The 23056-nt window shown below is 40.6% G+C and overlaps 3 protein-coding genes across 11 annotated transcripts in view; 2 read left to right on the forward strand and 1 right to left on the reverse strand.

Moving 5' to 3' along the window:
* Positions 1-23056, forward strand: part of LOC110988582 (vacuolar ATPase assembly protein VMA22-like) — a 124181-nt gene that overhangs the window by 93425 nt on the left and 7700 nt on the right. The window lies entirely within an intron of this gene.
* The window catches only part of mrps33 (mitochondrial ribosomal protein S33), a 200722-nt gene that overhangs the window by 19659 nt on the left and 158007 nt on the right, over positions 1-23056 (forward strand). The gene's annotated exons all lie outside the window — the stretch shown is intronic.
* Positions 7364-10626, reverse strand: LOC147799378 (uncharacterized). Of its 3 annotated transcripts, none has more exons than XR_015424994.1 (5): positions 10392-10626; positions 10127-10219; positions 9796-9898; positions 9572-9664; positions 7364-8525 (listed from the first exon to the last, which is right to left on the reverse strand). XR_015424994.1 is itself a non-coding variant. In XM_087135474.1 (5 exons), the coding sequence occupies exon 5, from the start codon at positions 9019-9021 to the stop codon at positions 7744-7746; it is 1278 nt and encodes a 425-aa protein (XP_086991600.1). In that variant the 5' UTR covers positions 9022-9123; positions 9572-9664; positions 9796-9898; positions 10127-10219; positions 10392-10626; the 3' UTR covers positions 7364-7743. The 3 variants fall into 3 exon arrangements, 2 of the variants coding, with proteins under 2 accessions (XP_086991600.1, XP_086991601.1); XM_087135474.1 differs by having other exon boundaries at positions 7364-9123; XM_087135475.1 differs by having other exon boundaries at positions 7364-9123; positions 10127-10626.

Below are 23056 nucleotides of genomic sequence, written 5' to 3' on the forward strand. Positions count from 1 at the left end.
ATTATGACGATCGAACCCTGTTACGGCATAAACCCGCTGTATAAATACGGCACTCGAGATAAAACGCCGGTAAATTTAACAGGGCGACAAATCTGCTATCAAATACAACAACCTACCGCGGACATACTCGATCACATAAATTTAGCTGTTTACAGGTTCATCGAATTTCGAGCTGACACTAGATCTAATATCCCGTCTAATACCATAAACGCGTACAAAGCTAGTCGCGATATTGATGACCCTAATAAAATAGAATATTTAGTTAAACCACCTTACATGGACAAGCACCGAATGTACGTTAAAATAGACCCTATACCTCTTTATTTGATGATTGAAAAAGATCCATTGACTCGTCAAATATCGAGAAATTTATAAATAAGAGATGTGACGTACAATCTTTTATTTGTGCAAAAGATGTCTATTATGGAACTCACGGTTCGCTTTCTTGCGGCGCCAGTGTTTGGTATGAAGTATCGGCAGCTATGTTGAAAATTAGAAATGACGGACTTATTTCAAATAAGTCGGCATTGCAGGTGTTTAGCGGATTCGGACGATCTGATTCTGGATCTGAATTGGAATCTCTTGTGAAATTAAATGGTACCCCCGTGTGCAGAACTAAGAAGAAGAAGAACCCACGTGCCCTTACGACGAGAAAATAATGAAAGATTACAAACTCGCATGCCGCGATTGCGGATTACTAATAGCTCAGATTTATTCAGATGAAGTGGAAAATGTAGGTGTTAAATATAACCAGCGTTATGTTTATAAAAATCAAAGCGAAAGTCGAGTAAAATTTTAAAAGAATTAAACGTTCAATTGACGCATGATCAAGCGGATAGAATAGAGTATCGAGTAAACCGAATTTTAGCGGGTAAGATCTCCAGAGGCAAACCGCTACGACCTTAATTGTCGTGTGTTATCAAAACGTGACGAAAGAACCTGCCAAAGCCATAAAAGATCTATTTCAAGTCTCGGGAAACACTGGGACAACGCCCTCGATAAATTTAAGCTTTTCGAGCAAGATTTTTAAAAACCTGTTTATACTAAAATGGAGATTCACACTTTTTATTTGTGTCAAAATCCTCAGACGTTTAAATTAAAAAACGTAATCGATAATTCAAAGAGTGATAAAGTAATCCCAGCTATTTGAAAGGGGTTATACATTGGAATCGGATAAACTTGAGTCCATTTATTGTCCCCAGTTGGACATCAATTATAATTTTTACAATGGGCAATTGTTTGACCTATTTCAAGTGATTTCAACGAATTAATATTTCCGTAGCGATTTTGAAACACCTAGAAAATTGCAGCGAAGAAATATATGCGAATTAACTTTTTACGTTAGATCAGAAACGGGAGGACTCTTACAAAATGAAAACGACGGATTAATTATTGAGCTCAATATATTGGTCGCGAAAATATAAAACTTATATTTGAAAAAGATGGCAACAAACGACGAATATCAAACGGAATCAAACGTTACAAAAATTTACCGCTTTCAAAAGATCGAAGAAATCAAATCTCAAATCCAAAGAGAATGCGATGCTAGAGAAACTTCTTACAAAAAGAACGGATACTCGGATACTCACTTCACTCGGTTACGTAGAATACGGCGTCGAAGCGATAGGCGCAAGTTCCACAGCTATAGGAATTCCCGCTATTTCAGGAGTAATTACCGGCCCCATAGGTCTTGTGATGGAAGGCATTGCTATCGGATCATTTGCAGCTTACGCAATGTTAAAATACGCCAGCCGCCGACTAGCCCATAAAACCAAAAAACACGATCAGATCCGCGTGCTTGCCGATACCAAATTAAACACCATTGAGGAATACGTATCACACACGATTGAAGACGCCGATATTTCTCAAAAAGAATTTATACTGATTTTAACCGAGCTAAAAAAATTTAACGAAATAAAAAAAGATCCGCCCCCCCGCTCAAATACGACTACAAAATTGAAAAAAACTAAATTGACGAGTAAAACAAATAACTGTGCACAAGTCGGTTAAATACGAAGACCCGCCCCCGTCGCACCGAGACGTAAAACCCACGGTGCCTCCTTTTAAAAGTGTAGCGCAGTAGTATATAAAGCATATATAAAATAAATGGAAGCCAACTTTAGTCGATTATCAGTTGTAGTCAATAAAGATAACTGGTTTTAAGTCGAGTTTCCCACTTCTTGCGCCTGCTGTTTTGTTTTGCCAGAAACGTAGTCGCGTAAGGAGTCAACTCAAATCTCGTCCGGGATAAGTTGAGGATAAACTGTGGAAGAGTGTTACGGTGGAATGTTGAAGGCTACTGGAAATTTCCCCACAATCTCCCCAATCAGTATTTGTATGCACAGTCTCCCTCCCCCCACTCTGTGGTTTTGGTCAGGCGGGCCACTAAAGGACACTTGTGGTTTCGATGACAGACAAGCCACAGGCAAAGGACTGCACTCCTTACTCAGAGCTTTTTGAAACTTCTCTAACTGTATCATTTGGAATAAATATACATCAACCCTTTCATAAAATATAACGCTGCTTCAGGTTTTTCTTCTCCTGGAAGCTATGGTCTTACTTCAGGCACATAAAACTTTATTTTATTTAATATGGCGATGTTACTGCCCAAAAGACATTAACATTAGATCGGGTACAGGCCCTGTATTTCAATAAATCTTCCTGTTATATCTTTCTTCTTAGCCAAAAAATCATGGTATAATATACCGAAAGTTAAACCATATTGTTGCTTCGCATTTTATTATCTCTTGATGTGAAATACTGAAAATCTGTTATTACAATCATGATTCGACAATTCTGGCTAGGGAACCTTTAAAAATATTATAGTAAACACTTCCAGTTTTGAATCCAGAAGTGAATGGATATGGAGGTACATGTACATGTATCAAAGGGCACAGGTAACACAACTTGCACATTTAACAAGTAAATGAAGCAAAATAAGCAGAGTGACTGACAACGTCTGTAAGTTTTTCCAAACAACCATCTAATTCAGTCTACAAAAGGTAATGAACACATGACAAAAAATAAAAAAAAACTTGAGATGACTCCCAAGCCTAGGACGCACCTTACAAAATCGGAATTTGTTTTTTGCTTAATAGTATTTAGGCTGAGAAATACACTACTATCTTTTTCTCAGGTTAAGATAACTGTTTTGCCTTCGAACTTTACGTACAGGTGGTCTTTGCTATCTAAATTAAACACGTTTGGATCTCTTATTGACGCTTCATACCCAATTTCTCTTTGAACCGAGTCATAAAAGTCTTCCATTTTAGCTGTAGTTGATGCTATTCTATAGCTTGCCAAAGTTGATTTTTGCCCCCGTTCAAAGGTCGTGCTGTGTTCTAGAACTCTGGGCCTGGGGATTAGCGACAATTTTGGTTCAACCGGGGCCAAAGTTGATTTTTGCCCTGATTCAAAGGTCGTATCGAGGTCTAATCTGGGCCTGGGGCTAGTCACAATTTTGGTTCAACCGGGGCTTGCGACAATTTTGGTTTAAACGTGCCGCGAGTGAATGAAGTAGTATCAAAGGTATCGTCCCATGTTACGACTTCTTTATCAGCTTCTTCTTGTAGGTTTTCTAGGGGTATATCATTTGGGTCAGAATCGACTGGTTCGAATCCTCCTTCTGCCATCTTACTTTAACTTATACTTAACTTTAAAATAAACGATTTAAACTTACTTTAACTACTGGGCAAACTTGCGGGTAATATACGCTGCGAAACAAGCCAACCCTGTGTAGCCAACACGCCGCTAGACAACGCAGTCAATTTTAACGCGTTTTCTATGGATAATTTATTTAGGTCTGGCGGCTTAATTTGAAATAGCTTACTCGATAGCTTGGCATAAGCCATAGAAATTAGACTGACTACTGCACCCTGGTAAATCGTATTGGCCACGCCGTTTACGTTGATTGATTTTGCATTACTCATTCCGAGTATAGAAGCTTTTTAAAATTTATTCCATATCTAAAATTTCTGGCGTGGTTGTTTGAATTTTTGGTGTCATTTGTAAAGGCGGTGTTTTTCCAGGCGTTGACTTATTTTTAAAAATTAAAAATACGGCGAGCGCTCCAATCGCCAAGCCGCCTAATGTCAAATTTCTGTTTTCTGTAACCTTTTTATAAATTTTATTTTCCGGTAGTGTTCGGGTTCGGTTTCGCCTATTTTCATCTTGGCGAGTTGTTGTTTCAGCATTCGATTATGCTCGGCTAATTTTTTGCCTTGTACCACTCGTTTCAGATTTTTAACTTTTGTTACCGTCTTTACCGGACTCGGCGCAGGAGTTGCTGTCTGCTGTTCTTCCGTTGTCATTCTGTTTTATAATAGACGCGTTTTTATTGATGGATAAATGTTTGGTAGTTATTAAAGCTGCTACTAGGGGTGATAAATAAATTCTGTATTTATAACATCACTTGCTTAAAAAGTGGCTCATGGTCTGATTAATAATCTGGTCGTTATTTAGATCTTTCATCAGGTCTTCTTTCGAATTTAAATTTATGTTAAAACCTAAAAAATCAGTTGGCGTGGCGATGCTTAATAAAGTCTCCTGAAGTCTTTGAGCACCGAATTGTATTTCTGAGTTAAAAGCCAGCAACTGTGATTAAAGTGCGGACCACTAAACGCCATTCGACTTAGCGCACACGGGTTGCTTCCTTTGGATTTTTTACGATATTTAATAATTTGATCGGTGGCGCAGTCGTCTATGATGAACAAGGTATTTACCCCGTCAAAAATTTTTCGATACAAATCGATCGCCTCGTTTAGTTCTACCCCTTTACGATGAGTGAAATCCCTGCTGCTCTTTAATTCCCTCATCCCTACTTCTACTGAGGAACACATAGGCCTACATGTTCGTTATGTTCGTTTGGGACAAACAACGTAGATTTCACTTCACGGTAACAAACTTTCTTCTGGGATTGAAACTCAGAATAGTTTGTAACGCCCACAGCAGTCCAAACTCAGTCAGCAACTAGCATTAATTTTGCATCTGAGTCGAATCATACATGTACTTGGAACGAACACTTGGGAGTGGGGCGGACGTCGGACGCCTCAGTTCTGAGGGTACCATGGTCCCACTGATTATGTTTTCCACTGCACAAGGTTGCAAACTTAGAGCCCCAAACGCAAGCTTCACAGCGAGGTCATCTTAAGCCTTCAGCCTATGTCTGAAGTATCTGGGCGCATACCCCGCCATTCACCGTGCACACCTCGTAGCCGCAGATACGCAGAGTTACGCTTCCATCCACAAGGCCCACTTCGTATCCCCGTATCCGCGTAACCGCTCTCCGGGACCCGCATTGCACGTTAACGACTTCGATCTTGCGCGGCGATTACTTGACCCTCGGGAACCATATGGAAATGTCCTTATCACCTTGCTAATCCTCTGTTGAGCCTTGGTGTTTTCAAGACTTCGTTAGGTTGCAGTTACAAACGATCATATTGAAACACTTTGTATGTAATCTGGAAGGCTTAAACCGAATAAAACACTACAGAACCGTACATACAAAATACACAAGTATGAAATTTAGCCCCAAAGTGGTTGCTAAGGTGATAAATTATTTCCACTTTCAATCGATCACTTTTCCCCACAAAATTTCTCAATTTTACATGTTTTCCTAGAATAGTGAGACACTGCATACGACAAGCCAGAAGTAGTAGGAAACTGAGAGTTCAGGAGCACACGCCCCTTTTTGCCCGGTTTTTGCTCAAAACCCTTGGGTAGTACATCGACCCAAAAAACCGTCGAAACATTTTTGGTGGGGAAAAATGGGAAAATCCAGAAATGACATGAATCCCGTTTTTGATCAAAACCCTTGGGTAGTACATCGACCCAAAAATCTCGGGGGAATTCTCGCTCACCTTTTGACCCCGGCGAACTTTTCCTGTAAACAACTCGTGACTAGCGCTGGGGATTTCCACTTCACTGACCTTGAACTTTTGACTCCGGTTGTAAACAACTCGTGACTGGCACCGGCCTGCACAAACAAAAAGGGATTTCCCCTTGCTTTTCCGGTCTGAACTAGTGACCTTGGCTCTGTTCAAAGCAAAACAAACCGCCTTAAATAAATGATCTATATATAAAAAACATGTCAAGTCGATAGAAAAAATGATAAAAATTTTAGAAACCTATATATAAATAGAGACATGAGCAACCTTCTACACAGACCAATACTAAAATATTTTACTCGATTTAAGAAGGCGTTTTTAGAAGATTTTGCCAAGCGGTATAACATCCCATTACCGACACCTAAAAATAAACACCATACACGATTTGAACTAATAAACGCTATCAAAGAGGATCAAAAACAATTTAGATATCTCCCGCGTCAGTCATATCGGCAGCTGTTGAAAACGGTACAAAAATATAATATTCCTTATGCAAACAAAGACAGATACGTCAAACAGGACTTTATTGTTGCGATTAAAGCTTATACACAACCTAAAGAACTCGAGGAAGTAAAGGAAAGATAATTTTCGTAATTGGGAGTTGATTCCTCGCTTCTATGAAGACGATTTAATTAGTCAAGGAGCACGGACCCTGAAAAAATGAAAGTTCTCAACCCTCATAACATCTAAGGTCTGACAGCATAACTTGGTGGAATAGACCTTAGAGAACATTTCTAGGTAGTATGTGGCCTCAAATTGTGGTAGCACTTTTGCGCTATACGTAAAAATATTACAATATTTTGAAAATGCGATAAATAATAAAACACAAAAGAAAATTCGAAGTCTTGCTTTAAGCTGCAACTTCTAGCTTCTGTTTTTATTTCATTTCCCAAGAAATGGATAATGAAACATTATAATCCCTTAATCTGTCACAAATGTACATGTCAAGGACTTGGGAGGTCCAAACAATGCTGCCACGCCCATTTTTCGGTTGTAGGGCGGGAACGTGTAACTCATGTTCTAGTGGCTCATCAAATTTAGCGTATTTGTATAAATGGATTCCCATTTCTTGACATTTCAGTGTTTTAGGTGGTCAAGGCAGCACTACCAAGTCCATTTTTCATTTACAGAAAAATGCAAATTCCTCATTTGAGGCTTATCCTATCAGATTTAATTAAACTCATACTTTAATTTGAACTGACTAATTGTGGCTGCGGATATGCTACACCACACAGTGTAGCATATCTGCAGCCACACAAGTGGGGCTAACTAATGTCTCCTCATATGAATTCAAATTAAGTTCCTATTTTCTTTCAACCAAATAATATTTTAAGGCCTTAGGTGTCAATAAGGCTTTACCACAGCCACTTTTTAAGTTCCACAGGAAATTTCAAGCCCTTGTTTTGCATATTTCTTTTGGAATTGATACTGCATGGTTGCAATGCAAATTTGTAATCCACTCAAATCTGTATCATACTCCCATTTTCTTACAACAAAGCAACATTTAAGGGACTTTCTTGTTAAAGAAATATTGCCACATCATGTTTTTAAGTTAAAGAATGCAAATATTAGCTTAAGGTTTCTGTCGCTACTGTAATAGTACACTGGCTGTAAATTACTTCTGTCAGATGTATTATGTCAGGCAACTTTCGGGCACATACATGTGGACTAGGAAATTAAATTACATGTAGCTGCATGCTCGACAAAAAAACCCAATCTTCTTACTTGTGTTGCTGGCGTGTAGAAAACCAATTTCTAATTGTAGGCTGCCTGTTCCATTGTGAAATTTCAAAAGAAACCTGTTTTTATCAAAAAAGACAGTTCTTTACAAAAACAGTTGATGCTTTTACTTGTATACTTATGCATCCAAGTCATCCTCACTGTCATCATCCAAAGTTTCCCCTGTCACGTTGTTTGGATTTTCACAATCTTCAGACGCCATGCAAGCACAGGACTCTGTACACGCCAGACCCTCTGTGTGGCAACGACAAACCCTGCGTCTACAGAATGAAGTCTTGCAATTGCAGACTGTTAACTCAATTAATCCTCTTGGTGCTGGATCTTTCGTCATTAAATCTGGTTGGAGAACACCACTTCTCATCTCCCAACCGTTTCCAGCTGCCGGTGGGAGATTCTGCTTTTGATGAAGGGCCCTTCTCCACACCATGGTCTGGTAGTGTGCCCTCTTAACATGTAGAGTCAGACTGTCTTGTGTCGGTGGCAGGTTTTCGTTCTTTTGTCCCTTTTGACAGAAAAGCCAGTATCTAACATCATTGACACTGCTCCCAGCTCTCTTGTTGTTTGTGTACAGGCTACATATGAAGCGCTCACAGCAAACCTGTACATCTTTCTCTGAAGGAACGTTCTTTCCAAGATGTGAAACTGCCTCCTGAAAGGCCACAGATGATGACAACTTACTGAAGGCTTTCTTCTTACTGACTCCATGAAGAGAACTTGTAGAATCACATCCAGTCAGAGCATGGAAGCCAGGGAGTGCATCACACAACTGAGGGCCATAGTGTTTTGCAATTAGGTGAATTGGGATGAACCGCTTTTTGTCCCTCACTCCTGTTTTGAACCACAACTCCAGACATCCAACCTGACTAAACAGTGAGACACACAAAACTGCCACATCTGTATCTGGCGAGTCAATGATAACAACTTTGTGTTCGCCAGCAGCATGACTTGCATGGAGTAAAAGCCGGGTGTCAGCTTCTTCGTGGTCACAAGCTAAAACTGGTATGTCTTGTGTTTTTCCTTTCGTGACCATAATGGCCTTCTCTCCATCTTTACACCCTCCACCTAGAAGAAGCTTCTGGCCTGCCTGCAGTTTCTCCTTGCCGATCCGACTCAGTTCATCTGCCATGAAGTTACAGAGGTTGGTTTTGTTGGTGGGGTTTGAGATATACTTAGCCCACTGTTTTGGAATTGGTGTTGCAGCACTGTGTATCTTTACTTCTAATGCCATAGATGTACCCCGCTTCAAACGCTCAGCACCCTTGATCGATTCCTTTCGGTACTGGTCAAAGACTAAATCCACCTGGTTGTAACCCTCATATCGGAGTGGAGTTGTAATTATACTGTAGTACTTTGAGGCCAGCTGACCAAACGTTGAGGCACCACCCGCTTTAACCATCTGCACCAAGGCACCATGACAGTGAACTCCATTTGCTGTTGGCCCGCTGATGAAGATGGGACGATCATGACAAAGCTCTCACAGAGAAAAGACGTCTCGGTGCTGTATCATATGAAAGAAATGATTTTGTATTTTTTCACATGAATGATGTTGTCTCAAGTAGCAATTTAATTTAAGTGCTAAATATGGATACCAGAGCGCAAAATTACAGTCGGACATCAGACATTTTCCGAGCATTTATGGTGTTTGTCTGAACAAAATCAAATATGCTCGGTTAAATCGTCTGACCAACATATCAATAACAGTGCCCTACAACTCTACCTTGTGTATAATTAAGGCTGATCAAAAGCTGGTAATGGCAGAACAAAATTGGTTGTGTTATTACATTTTGTCTGAGCACTTTTTTGGTCTAATTTTACCCTGTGGATAGTACCCTTACAATGGTGCCAGTAAGACAGACCCTGTTATCAGAAATCTTAATCAAGGCCCACATGTTTAATACAAAGTATAAAACACGTAGAAAAAAGAGCGATGAGAATGAAAAACACACCTGCATTATTAACCCTTCTTGGTCCGTTGGTAGTCAGAAATAATCATCAGAAGACAACATGGGATAAGGTGACTTGGCAAAGAAGTGATATATCTGTTAAAATAAGAACAAAAAGGTTTTGTGAATGTCTGGTCTGGAAGAAATATCAAAAGACCATTTTATTTTTTTAAAACAAATCCCCTATTAAAAAAAGTAACAGCAACATCAATTTGTGAAACACATACTCGTTCTCTTTAGTCCATGACAGTGAACCCCATTTGCTGTTGGCCCGCTGATGAAGATGGGACGATCATGACAAAGCTCTCATAGAGAAAAGACGTCTCGGTGCTGTATCATATGAAAGAAATGATTTTGTATTTTTTCACATGAATGATGTTGTCTCAAGTAGCAATTTAATTTAAGTGCTAAATATGGATACTACCCTTACAATGGTGCCAGTAAGACAGAGCCTGTTATCAGAAATCTTAATCAAGGCCCACATGTTTAATACAAAGTATAAAACACGTAGAAGAAAGGGTTACACCCAAGAAAGAGCGCTGAGAATGAAAAACACACCTGCATTATTAACCCTTCTTGGTCCGTTGGTAGTCAGAAATAATCATCAGAAGACACTATAAGATGAAGTGACATGGCAAAGAAGTGATGTATCTGTTAAAATAAGAACAAAAGGTCTTGTAAATGTCTGGAAGAAATATCAAAAGAGTATCGAACCGTGATCTGACATGGGTTTCCCCAAATTCACAATCCCCATGACCATGGTCATGAACAAACATGACAAATCGTGTTGAAAAAAGTTATGCAAAACACTTCTGGAACCTACCAATAAGCTTGATTGTCCTCTTCAGTCATCAGGCAGAAGTCTGTCGAATGCTGCAACAAATGCCTTAGGCTTTTGTCAAACTTCAGAGACATTTGCAAGTCGAAAACTATGGATGATCTGCAACTAACGTGACTAAGCTATGCTTGCCATGTGTAACCTGATCTGAAACCCAGACCCGTTGCATGAAAAACGAATAGCTCTTTTTCATGTGAGGCACCAGACTATATGCAAAAACCAAAAGTTTTATTATCAATAATTTAAAATACGAATATTAAAGTGTTTTTTATAACAAATAACCATTAAAAAATAAAATCTTTGTAGTAAATATTTTATTATAGTTTTAAATGATATAAGTACCAAAACAAATGCGATAAAACTTGCACTAAAAAATACATTGTGTTATAAGCCTAATATGTAAACAGTGTTTGGTCTTTACAGAAATCCCCACTGAAAGAAGGCTTGACTCTTCAAAAAATCACGATTTTCTCAAAAGTGATACCACAATTTGACACCACATACTACCTAGTGAAGATGTGTAAGGTATAAACTACCACTTTATGAAGTCAAACCTTAGATGTTGGGGGTGTTGAGCTAACTCCTAAATTAGAGGGTTTTCTGGACTTTGCTCCTTGACTAAATACATTTTTTTGATTTTTACAAGCAGTTGATAGAGAAAACAGCGTTAGCTGAACTCAAAGAAATCGGGAGTTACAAATTACAAACACATCTTAAAGTGCAGTTTAGATTGGAAAAAATTGACGGAACGATTGACTACGGCACCTTTCCCTTTCAGAGTGATCAAGACGTAGTAACAAATAAACCTGGTGTTAAAAATGCACTTGCTAAGCAACGCGAAGAACAAATCGAACAAGTGGAGGCTCATACACAAAAAGGCTCGGGTTGGATCTTTGACAAAGTTGTCGCTTTTTATGTCAACGTGGTTAAATATAATCCAGTGGGTTCTTCTTACATTCTGTTGCCTAAGGAATTGTTACACAAAAAAGCAATCATAAACGTCCAAAATAAAGATCAAGAATGTATTCGATGGGCGTTGAGAGCAGCTTTAAAATTATATTCAGACGGAGTCAAAAGCCAGCTAGAAACAAATCCAAAATATAAAATTAATAAGGAGCGACCTTCGACTTACCGGTCAGAATCAGATGGTTTAAATTTTACAAACATAAGCTTTCCAACACCGATTTCACAAATTCCACGTATCGAATCGCTAAATAGCTTGGCAATCAATGTGTTTGGTTACACCAAAAAAGACGGTCTTTGCATTCTCCACAAAAGCAAGCGGCCAGAAGAACCGATCAATTGACTTTTATTTAACAAGGGCGAGAAGAACCATTATTCTTGGATTAAAAACTTTTCTCGGTTGACGGGTGATATCGATCATCGCAACGGCCAAAAACACTGGTGTTTCAAGCGCATGTCGCCTTTCCTAACGGAAGAAAAGTTAGCCAGCCACAAAGAAGATTGCCAAGGCTTAAACGTTCCTACATGTAAAGTTGAAATGCCGGTCGAGGGTGAAAATATACTCAAGTTCAAAAATTACAAAAATAAGCAAGACGCGCCTTTCGTCATTTACGCCGATTTTGAGTCTGTTTTAGGAAAATTACCGCCGACCGATACAAACACTCTCAAAACACAGATTCACAAGCCTTGCGGATACTCATACGCTGTCGTCAGATGTGATGGAGTTTGTACTAGCCAAAAGACGCGGCTGTTAATTTTGTAGGGTCACTTTCTCAGGAAACAGAGAATATCAACGAAACGTTTAAAAACAAAGCAAAGTTGATCTGGTCAGCCAAGTTACAAAAAATTTACGAAAAATGTAATAGATGTTGGATCTGCGAAAAGTTGATAGATCGGGCGAAAGCGGGTGAATCTCACTGTCAATGTGATATTCCAAAAATACCAGAGACAAAAGAAGAAAAAATCAAGTTTTGTCGTATAGTTAAAGTTGAAGGCAAAGAAAAAGAGTTCAAAGAGTGGAAATGTTTGGATTGCGAAAAGCCCATTAACAATTTTAGAAAGGTTAGGGATCATTGTCACGTGACGGGGAAGTACCGAGGTCCAGCGCACGCTAGTTGTAATCTCAAGTTAAGAATAGTGGTCGATCAAACACCCATTCCGGTGATCTTACACAACTTGGAGAAATACGACGCGCACTTGATTATGCAAGGCGCTCACGGATTTTACGGAAAATCAATCAAGTTGATCGCTAAAAATACTGAAAATTACATTTCGTTTTCTTTTGGCCAACTCAGATTTTTAGACTCCTTTCATTTTATGGCGGCTTCGCTAGATCGGTTGGTTAAAAATTGTTCCCCCGATGATTTTAACTTACTTTGCAAAAGGTTTCCAAATAATAAAAGCGCAGCGAGTACGACCAAAGGGAGGACTCATTTACTCTTGGAAAAGGGAATTTACCCCTATGAGTATATAGACTCCTTTGATCGGTTTCAAGAGAGACGGCTCCCACCAGTAGACGCTTTCTATAGCTCTCTGAAGCAGGGAGGAATAACCCAGCAAGAATACATTCGTGCAGAGACAGTATGGGAAAAATTTAATTGCCAAAATCTAGGTGACTACCACGACTTATACGTGGAAACGGACGTGCTATTGTTAGCGGGTGTATTTGAGAACTTCCGGAAGGTATGCAAGAAGAACTACGGCCTTGACCCAGCCAACTATTATACGTCACCGGGCCTGTCGTGGGATGCATTGTTAAAGCATTCGGGTATACAATTGGAACTACTGACAGACATTGACAAGCACTTGTTCTTTGAAAGGGCAAAAAGAGGTGGTATCTCGAGTGTGGGTGCAAAGCGACATGCAAAGGCCAATAGTCCAGAACTACCTGACTACGACCCAAATAAGCCAGAGTCACAGATCATGTACCTGGACGCAAATAATTTATACGGCTGGGCGATGAGCAAATATCTGTCCGTAGGGGAATTTACCTGGGAAACAGACTTAGAAAAATTTACTTACTATTACATCCAAGAGTTGCGACTAACCGACGACTACGGTTACATGTTTGAGATATCTCTTTAGATTACCTGGAACGTCACCATGACAAACATAATGACTTTCCACTTGCACCCGAAAATATGTCGGTACCAAACGAATGGCTTTCGAGTTACCAACAGGATTTAATTGGTAATGGTGAAGCGAGTTACGACTGAAGGGAGAACGAGAGTAGACACCTCGGTAGACAAACTAGTGGCCACTCTCAACACCAAACGAAAATATGTGTGCCATTATCGTACATTGCAAAAATATCTCAAACTAGGGTTGTGGATCAAAGAAGTTCACCGGGTACTGCGTTTTTGCCAAAAGCCGTGGATGAAAAGCTATATTGACAAAAACACGAAATTGCGCAAGAAAGCAAAAAATGATTTTGAGAAGGACTTTTTCAAATTGATGAACAATTCGGTCTTTGGCAAGACGATGGAAAATGTGAGATATCGAATTGACGGTCATTTACTGAGGGACGTACAAGATGCCGACAAATACAAAAAATTAACTTATAAACCGAATTATAAATCGACGGTACCATTTGAGGACTGTTCTCTTTCGTTTGTGGAGATGTACCGAACCAAAACAAAATTAAATAAGCCAATATATTGTGGTGTAAGTATTCTCGATATCTCAAAAACGTTAATGTACGATTTCTACTACAACGAACTAAAAGCCAATTTTGGTGAAAAAGTACGCTTACTTTACACGGACACTGATTCTCTTTTAGTTCAGATCGAGCGAAGCTCCAACAATTTAACTGGCTACCTAAACGAAAAGCGTAATTTATTTGACTTTAGTAATTACCCGCCCGATCATCCGCTTTACAGCGTCAAAAATAAAAAAGTTATAGGTAAAATGAAAGACGAATTTGGTGGCAAAACAATTTTAGAAGCCGTTTGTATCAGGCCAAAAATGTATTTTAATTCTGACGGTTGATCACAATTTAAAAAAGGCGAAAGGGGTTTCCAAGGTAGTAACCGAGAAAAGCTTGACCCACGAGATGTATAAAAGCTGCCTATTTGACCGGGTTTCTTATTTAAATAAACAACAATTATTTAGATCGGATAAACATCGGATGTTCACGATCTCTCAGCAGAAACTTAGTCTGTCACCGTTGGACACAAAGCGCTACATACTACCGAACGGAATCGATACGTTGGCTTACGGGCATAAGGACATAAGCTAATAAACAACGAAGTGACGAGCGGAGCGAGTATTACTCCGGTTATTCGGTATCCTCGGGTACTACCTGAAGTTCCTCTTTGACGAAACTCCTATTTGGTCCGTTTAAAAGGTAATATAAAGTTGGGCCCGTTTTGACCCTCTTGCCTTTCACCCGTTTAAATTGACTAGTTCGCTTTTCAATTTGATAGACGTCCACGGACCATATTGGATCCGTTGCCCTTCTGACGGTGCCGCCCTCTTGCTCGCCCGGGTAATAGAGGTATCTAACGACCGCGTCTGGAGGAAGTTCTCTTTGGGTAGTTCTTACAGGTGTACTCGGTTCTTGTTTCACTCGGTCTGATTTGACGGCTTCTGCAGGAACGGCATCTATTAATCGCGTTTTTTCCTCGTTTAACGATTTCACGACCTGAGGCAAACGTTCAACCCATTCCACGTTACGCACACCCACGTTTAACATTTCTTGAGCGTATTGGTGGCCGAATAACCTTTCGGCTAAAGTGCGGTTAAACCTTTCTACAATTCCTTGAGATCTGTGTACCCCAGGTTCACCCACTTGAATTTGTACTTTATTTTTTGTCATTAACTTTTTTAACTCACCTTTGAATTCAGACCCCGAGTCTACCATTACGAATTTGGGCCAGGTTAGAGGTGATCGCTCGTTCTCGCTGCGCTTCGTACTCGCTCGCTCCCCTCGCTCGTAAATTTTCTTTATTGCCTCGCTCACTTGCTCGGCAGTTTTACTGGTCAACGGTTCTGCCTCTTTATACCTCGAACCCACGTCTACCACGGTCAAAGCGTACTTAAACGTTTTCCTTTTAACTCGGTCCCAGGGTAAATAAAGTATGTCCATTTGATGCGCGTAATTAGGTTCGATCGATTCTGATTGTAACATTGTAGGTCTGGGTACGTAATTTGGTGTGGGTAAGTATATTTGCCAAACGGCCTGCTTTTTTAGCCAGTTTCTGACGATCGATTTGTCTGCACCAGTCTTTTCGTGGAGACGATCTACCGCGCTTTCTCCTCGCCAGTAACCCTGCGGGCTGTAAAACAACTTTGAAAATTCTCTCTCCATTTTAAAATAAGTTACGCAAAGCGAGCTACGACCGAAGGGAGTATCGGTAAGCTAGCAACCCGACTATCGCAGTTCCACCTATAATCCAAACAAACTCGCGAATTTTTTGATCTTCGGAAGGTTCGTAAAAATCGGATAACTTAGGCTCTGGCGGTAACGGGATAATATTCTTACCGGTCAATTCAGAATAAGCCCGCAACGCTTCGTCTACGTTTACAAATGTTTGCTGACTCGCGCGTTCTTGTCGCATTCGTTCGTTTAAAAAGTCTAGCATGTGTACGCGGTTTTGTTCCCACTCTTGTTTTGCTTGCGCCAGTTGCTCTAACGCGAGGTCGTGACGCTTTCGTTCTTCGTCGACTTTACTTTTTGATAAACTGCTAAATAAAAAATTTGATCCCGTGAATGCCAAGGCGTTTACTATCGCTCCTCCAACCATCATTAAAGCACTAGCCATTTTTAAAATAAGGTTACTATTATATAAAAGTAAGATGTACACCAAAAAGCTTAACCCGAGTCGCAGACTTAAAGTTCCTCGCGCGATCAAAGGCGAAAGGCGCGAGGTAACCATTACGCATAACCCGAGCGTCATAGACGCGGATCACATGTTAAACGTAAAATTCCCCGCTTTAGGCACTGACGACGTCATTGTACCCGGCACGGCAAAGTTGGCTTTTAAACTGGATCTAGACGGCGGTTCGGACGACAACCGGACGGTTTATAACAACGTGGCGAGAAACCTGGTGTCGGAAATAAATATATCTCTCCAGGGAAACAAAATCGTAAGTTACCGAGATGCGGACGTATTTCACAATTTCAAGGACAATTGGTTACCCCCGTCGCAGACCAAAAATATGGCGTATTTTGGACTAGAGAAAGAAAACATAGCCAAGATACGTCTAGGGGCTGACGATGCTAATGCTGCCGCAAACGACGGTAAGGACAAGGCAATTGCCGACGCTTTTAAAAATCGTTATGCGATTCCACTAGACACGCCTATGTTGACGGATCATACCCCATTTTATCCTTCGTGGTTTAAAGAGCCTCTGACGTATCAACTAACTTTTAACGGACACGACAAAGTGGTTAATTCGTCAGATACCGCCGCGGAGTACTCCATTTCAGATCTTACCTTGGAATACGAAGTCGTCACCAATCGAGACTTGGCCCAAACCTTGAGAAACAAAAAAATGATGTATTACCTATTCGACCGTATTCACTCGTGGAAGAAGCAAGCGGTAAACAAGAGTGACACGCTATGGAACATTAGCATCGACCAGAGTATTAGAAGCTTGAAAGGAATTTTGATCCTGTTTAAAGACCCGACGACCCGCAACCCGCAAAAATTTTATAATCCGCATATAACTAAGACGATTGTGACGGTTGAAGGTAGACCTAATCAATTGTACTCGCAAGGTTTGTTTGAATATCAACATTGGAACGAAGTCACTAAATATTTCGGAGACTCGGATAAAGAATTGGCTAGAGGAGTCGTCTCGGACTTATCCTTGTTGGGAGTAGACATGGCCGACTATTTAAAAGACAAGTACGGGCTTTGGCTCGACTTCAGAAGTTCCGACGACAATTCCGCTCACGGATCGGGCAGACCTCTCGGTGGAGGCGGGTACATATCTATACAAATGGAACGAACGGCTGAGACCGCAGGACCGCTGACGATGTACGTATTTTTGGTGATGGATTCTCAACTAACGGTAGAAGACGGAAATTTCAAGAGTTTAGTTTATTAAAATTAAATGAACGAGTGAGTGGAACGAGCAAGCTAAGAGCATAGCGAGAACGACCGAAGGGCGAACCAGATGTTTAAAAACCCTCACTGTGCCTTAATCGTGGGCAAGACTGGATCGGGTAAGACCAACTGGATCTTAAATCTTTTAGAGACCGAGTATCGTTTTACGTTTGAAGCTATCGTAATTATATGCCCGACCCTCCTTAAGAATAAAACGTATTTAGAACGACTGTGGGTGTACACCGACGAAAATGTTTACCTATGTGATTGAGATCGAGAGAGACTAGAACTAAATGAATTGGACGATACCAACACTTCATTTAATGAACTAAGAGTAGGAACAGTACCGATTGAACAAAAAGAACCTGTATTGGACGAACCATACGGAGGAATGGTAACAACAAAACCGATTGAATCAAAATTGGAAATAAACCCAAGACCAGTAACATTATCCGGTGATTCTTTAGAACGAGGGAGAGCGGTATTCATAACTCACCCAATTGTAAAAGACTTTTACCGATATTTTGAACTCGCCGGAAGAGAAGATGTACCGTCGGTACTTCACTATGAAAGGTTTGATTACCGCAAAGGCGTAGGTTTATTTTACAAAAGAGAAGGTAAATACGGTGATGTGCTATTAACCAGCAAAAGAAATCCAGATTTACTCGTCGGTCTTGACACAATCATCAAAAACGCCAAAGCCGCTGGATACACCGGAACGGGTGAAGCGCAAGATTTTATAAGATACAAATTAGGATTTAAAAATTTTGGAAGATCGGTGCAAAAAGCTGAATCAAAGTTAAAATCCATTCAACCCGAGAGCATTCCAATGGAAAAGCTACCGCAAACATCGGACCAAGTCAGTGAAATCGTAGAAGAGCTCACCCAAGATACAAACGTTCAAACAGAAGGATTAAACTATAGAGAGCTCTTAGGATTAGACAAACAATTGCGAACGATTAAAGGACAGATACGATTAAACGAAGCGAAAATTCCAGAAATTCAAGAAGAAATAAGTAGGCTCGAGACTTCTGAAGATTCGGATCATTTACGTGACTTGCAAGATCAACTCGAAGGACTACAAGCTCAAAGAGACATATTAAACGGTAAACTCAAAAGTCAAATAACACAAATAAAAGAAGTAATTAGTTACGCTTTACATTCGGATGACACCCTGGGTGAGAAGATTCGAACGATATTTAGAGAACAAGGCGTCACAATCGCGAGCATCTTAGCGGCTTTTGGTTTAGCTGTAAGTACCATAGTTAGTAGTATCGTGGCCAGCGTCAGGGGTGCCGGAGCTAGCGGAGCGATCAAACCAACGCCTAAACCAACGCCTGAACCCGCACCTAAACCAACGCCTGCTCCTCCTTCCAAAGGCGGGTCACCGATTGGATCAAACGACAATTACAAAATTTAGCCAACGTATTAAAGAAACTTGGGTTGAAGGCTTTAGACGCTTTTCCCGGGATCATCGGTAGCATTTTGAGTTGGATTTTTAACGTAGTGAGTAAAGCGGTCGATGGGTGGCGGATCACGTGTGGACCTTGTTCGTGGGCGCAGGTGTTCTGCTTTTGACATATGTGCAAAAGAATGGGTAAAAAGTAAAAAAAAAAAATTAAATCTCACCTCAAATTTGGGGTGAGATTTTTTTTTTACGCCTTAATTCAAAACGTTTAAGTGAAAACCTTGTATAACATAATCTAACATCGTCTAATCCGGTGCCGGTGGCCAAAACGCTGGTCTTGGTCTGCGCCTGCGCCCCTAGTAACGCGTAGACGTAAGCTCGAATTGATTCGTTTACCTTGGTGATTCCCACGTCCGTCAAACGAGACTTTTTAGGAACGAAGTCCCACCAGGCCAAAGTAACCGTGTCCGACTGTGAAATCCAAGTAACTGTGTATGTACTCGCGTGACCGGAACCTCCCCATCCAAATCCCATGTAAGTAGATCCCGCATATTTACCGTTGGTCACGTGTAAGTCGTGCGCGTCGTAGTTTTTACCCGGAACGGGTACGTAGCTCGCACTGCTCGCTTCGTAGTAGTAAGCTGTGCCTAATCCGTTCGACAAAGTGTCTCTCGTTTGTTTATATGATTTATTCGGGTCTACTCCGTATAAAAGGCACGTGTCGGTAAACTTCCGATAGTCGTAATTATTGTGTAACGCGTCAAATACGTCGTCGCTCGGAATGGGCATCACGCAGTCGTAAAATATTTTTCGTACGGTGTAATACACGTGAAAGTTAAATAAAGCCGAGACGTATGGATTAGGGTCAGACAGTAGATCAAAGCCCACACCGCAGGCCGTCGTCGCGCAATAGACCGCAAAATTAAATTGATTTTGGTAAAATATCGCCTCCGGACTAGACCACCTATTTACAGCTTCATCCGTAGTTACTCTCGGTAATTTATACGCGTGCGTTAAATTTGGAAACTCGGCTGTAAAGGAATTGTCTTCGTTTACTAAAATATTTAGACTACTAAAATTGCCTCCCATTTATTTTAAAAGAATTTTAAAAAGAAAAGGTTATTTCTGTTACCAGTCTTTTTCAGGTGCCGTAGGACAGACCAAGTTTTGATAAGCGGGTGGTGATTCTGATAATTTTGAACACCTTAAACATTCTGGTTTCTCTTCGTATTTAACCGACTTTGTAAAACTTATTCGCCAAGTTTTTTCATAAGATCTTTTTTTAAAACCGCTGCTCGTTCGTTGGCCAGCGCTTCTGCTCTTTCGTTGACTTGCCGTTCAAATTCTTCTTTAGAAGTTTCGCTCGCTTTGCTCGCTTCCAAGTTTGTAGACGTACGCGATCTGATCTTTTCTTTCATCTCGTTAAACTTTTTCAGCTCGGACAAAATAAGGACAAATTCTTCATTGGATATGTCACCGTCTTCAATCGCGTGAGATACGTATTCTTCGATGGTATTTAATTTAGCGTCTGCCAACATTCTAATTTGGTCGTGTTTTTTAGTTTTGTGGGTGAGTCTACGGGAGGCGTACTTTAGAATCGCGTAAGCGCCAAACGCACCGATAGCGATGCCTTCCATCACAAGCCCGACGGGACCGGTGATCACTCCCAAAATGGCGGGAATGCCTACGGCTGCCGATGTGGCGCCTAGTGCTTCCACGCCGTATTCCACGTATCCGAGCGCCGTTAAAAGTCGTTTGATCTTTTTGTAACTATTTTCCCTCGCGTCGCGTTCTCTTTGGATTTGAGATTTAATTTCTTCGATCTTTCTTAGCCTGTAAACCTTTGTTTCCGCTTGTTCAGTCGAGTTTAAAGTCAACTCCGGGTATATGCTAGTCGTCATCTTATTACTTTTATAATTACGCGTTTTAAAAAATGTCTAACTCGATTAAAATTTTGCCGATGTTATTCAAGAGCTCACCTCTGTCATTTTTAACAGAAAAAGTCAATTCACTGATGTTCCTGTCAATTAACTTTTTAGGCGTTTCACAGTGATTACAGGTGCGAGGCTTGGTAGCTATCACGTACAGCAAGTCTAAAGTCCGCCCGTCATAAAAGTTGTCAAATGTATTTAATTGTTTGCAATGAATAAACGCGAGTTTCAAGGGGTTTAAATCGTACTTGCCTTCGTAAATAACGTTGGGTAAAAGTTTTATTTTGGGTAAGTTTAATAGCTTGGACACTTCTTTATTTAGTCGCAACTTGAGATTGGGGTCCGTAATGGCCAAAGTCACCCGTTTAGATTCCGAGTGAACCTTAAAAGAAACGCCCGGTATCGAGTTTAACAAAAAGTGAAACCAGTGTATGCCGTAATAACCGGGGGATACCACGATGCTTCCTCTTTGACCGGGAGGTAATGGTTCGGATGAGCTTCGCGAATAAAGTCTGTCGTATATAGGCCCAGTTAGCCCCGTCAAAAACAGTCTTTTAGTTAATTCTCTTCTGGGTCTCCTGGGGGAGTTGGTGGTGGTGGTAGGTCGAGTTGGTGGATTCCCTTCGTAGATTTCATCTAAAGCTTGTCTTTGCCCCTCGAGCAGTGAAGCTGATTTAATTTTTTTATCGTCGAGATCAAAAGCTAAACGAACTCGCGTTTCTGATGGTTGTCTTTGGTTTAACTGATCTTCTAAAGCTGCGATTTCTTGGTTTAGCTGCTCAATTTCATCAGCGATGATTCTGATTTCTTCCGCTAACTCGCCTCTTTTATTTGCTTGGATCAATCTGGATTTAGCTGTTTGTACTAATTCTGGATTGGGAGATGAGTCCGTTCTTTCCACTGAGGGCATACCGGGCGGTCGTTCGCCAAGTACCCCCGCTGGCCTACCGTCCAAGTTTGTATCCCACTCAATTTCAGGGGCGTTTGTTACGTTAAAATATCCAGCTTCAAACTGAATATTCTTTACTCGGACGACTTTGTCGCCTTTGGTGTTGTTGATCTCGTTTTTCAATCTAAACGTCTGCGGGTTCTCGGTCAAGTGAAAAGTATGCGTCTCCATTTTATTATATACGTTTTATACGTCTTGTTTTGCGAGGTTAAACTTCTCCATAGCGTTTTTCCAGTGCTTATCCGAGACTTGAAAAAGTTCTTTAACTTCAGATTTGATTTTCCCAGTGACGTCTTGATAACAGACTGCAATTAAAGCCTCCAACGGTTTACCTCGAGAGATTTTACCGTTTAAAACTTGGTTCAACTTGTATTCTATTTCACCCGCTTCGCCCTTTTGAAAACAAATGTTATATTTTTGTAGGGTTTTTCTCGATTTTGGCGGCTTAGGTTTCCTCCAAACGTGATGATTAAAGTACCGATCTCCCATTTCTGCGGGAGTGTACGAGGAAACCCACCCAAGAATTTGGCCACAATTTGTACACGCATATCTTTCATCTATTTCAACTATTTGGTGATCGCAAGGCGGTCTCGGTTTCACAATTGTCGTTGCCCCAATTATGTGTACTTCCTTTCTATTCAACAAGTGGCAAAGTTCCGCATCAGTCATTTTATATAAGGGTTTATTTATTTAAAGTAAAAAAAATTTTAACCCCGGTTGTTACCAACCGGGGTTAAATTGATTTTCACTAACTACTCGCTTTTAATCAAACGCTTCCCAAAAGCAAGGTTTTTCTTCAACCGTGAGCATAGCTGACGTGACTCGATATCTAACGCTCGCTCCGCAAGAAAGTGAACCGTGGGCGCCATAGTAAATATCTTTAGGAGAGATCAAAGAGATCGCCTGGCATTTTTTGTTCGCAAAAAGAGCGCGATCGATTTCTTTACACGATTTATCCACCAATGTGGCATCATAGCCGATCTTAACGTACATCCCACTTTTATCGGTATAAGCCGGTTTAACTAAATAATTGATCCTATCGGATATGTCGTCTAGTTTTTGAGACACCTTAAAAGAGTTACGCGTAATCACGGGGAGATCTTCCAGCATCTTATCTGTTAATTTTTCAAAATAATTATAAACTTCATCATTTACACATAATAGCAACGACTCGGTCTCGGGAGACACCTGATAACAAATTTGATCTTGGCCAGTAGGTTCCTTAGTACCATATTTATAAACTGGGTTGACTCCGTAACAAGGATCTTCGAGCCTAATCAACAGTCGTTTGTTTTGTCCCTCGTGGTGATAAGCGATCTTAGAAGAACACTTTGTAGGTCTTAAAA

This window comes from Acanthaster planci, linkage group LG04 (genome assembly GCF_054643075.1).
Source record: "Acanthaster planci isolate LZ-2023a linkage group LG04, COTS_SCS, whole genome shotgun sequence".
Lineage (NCBI taxonomy): Eukaryota > Metazoa > Echinodermata > Asteroidea > Valvatida > Acanthasteridae > Acanthaster > Acanthaster planci.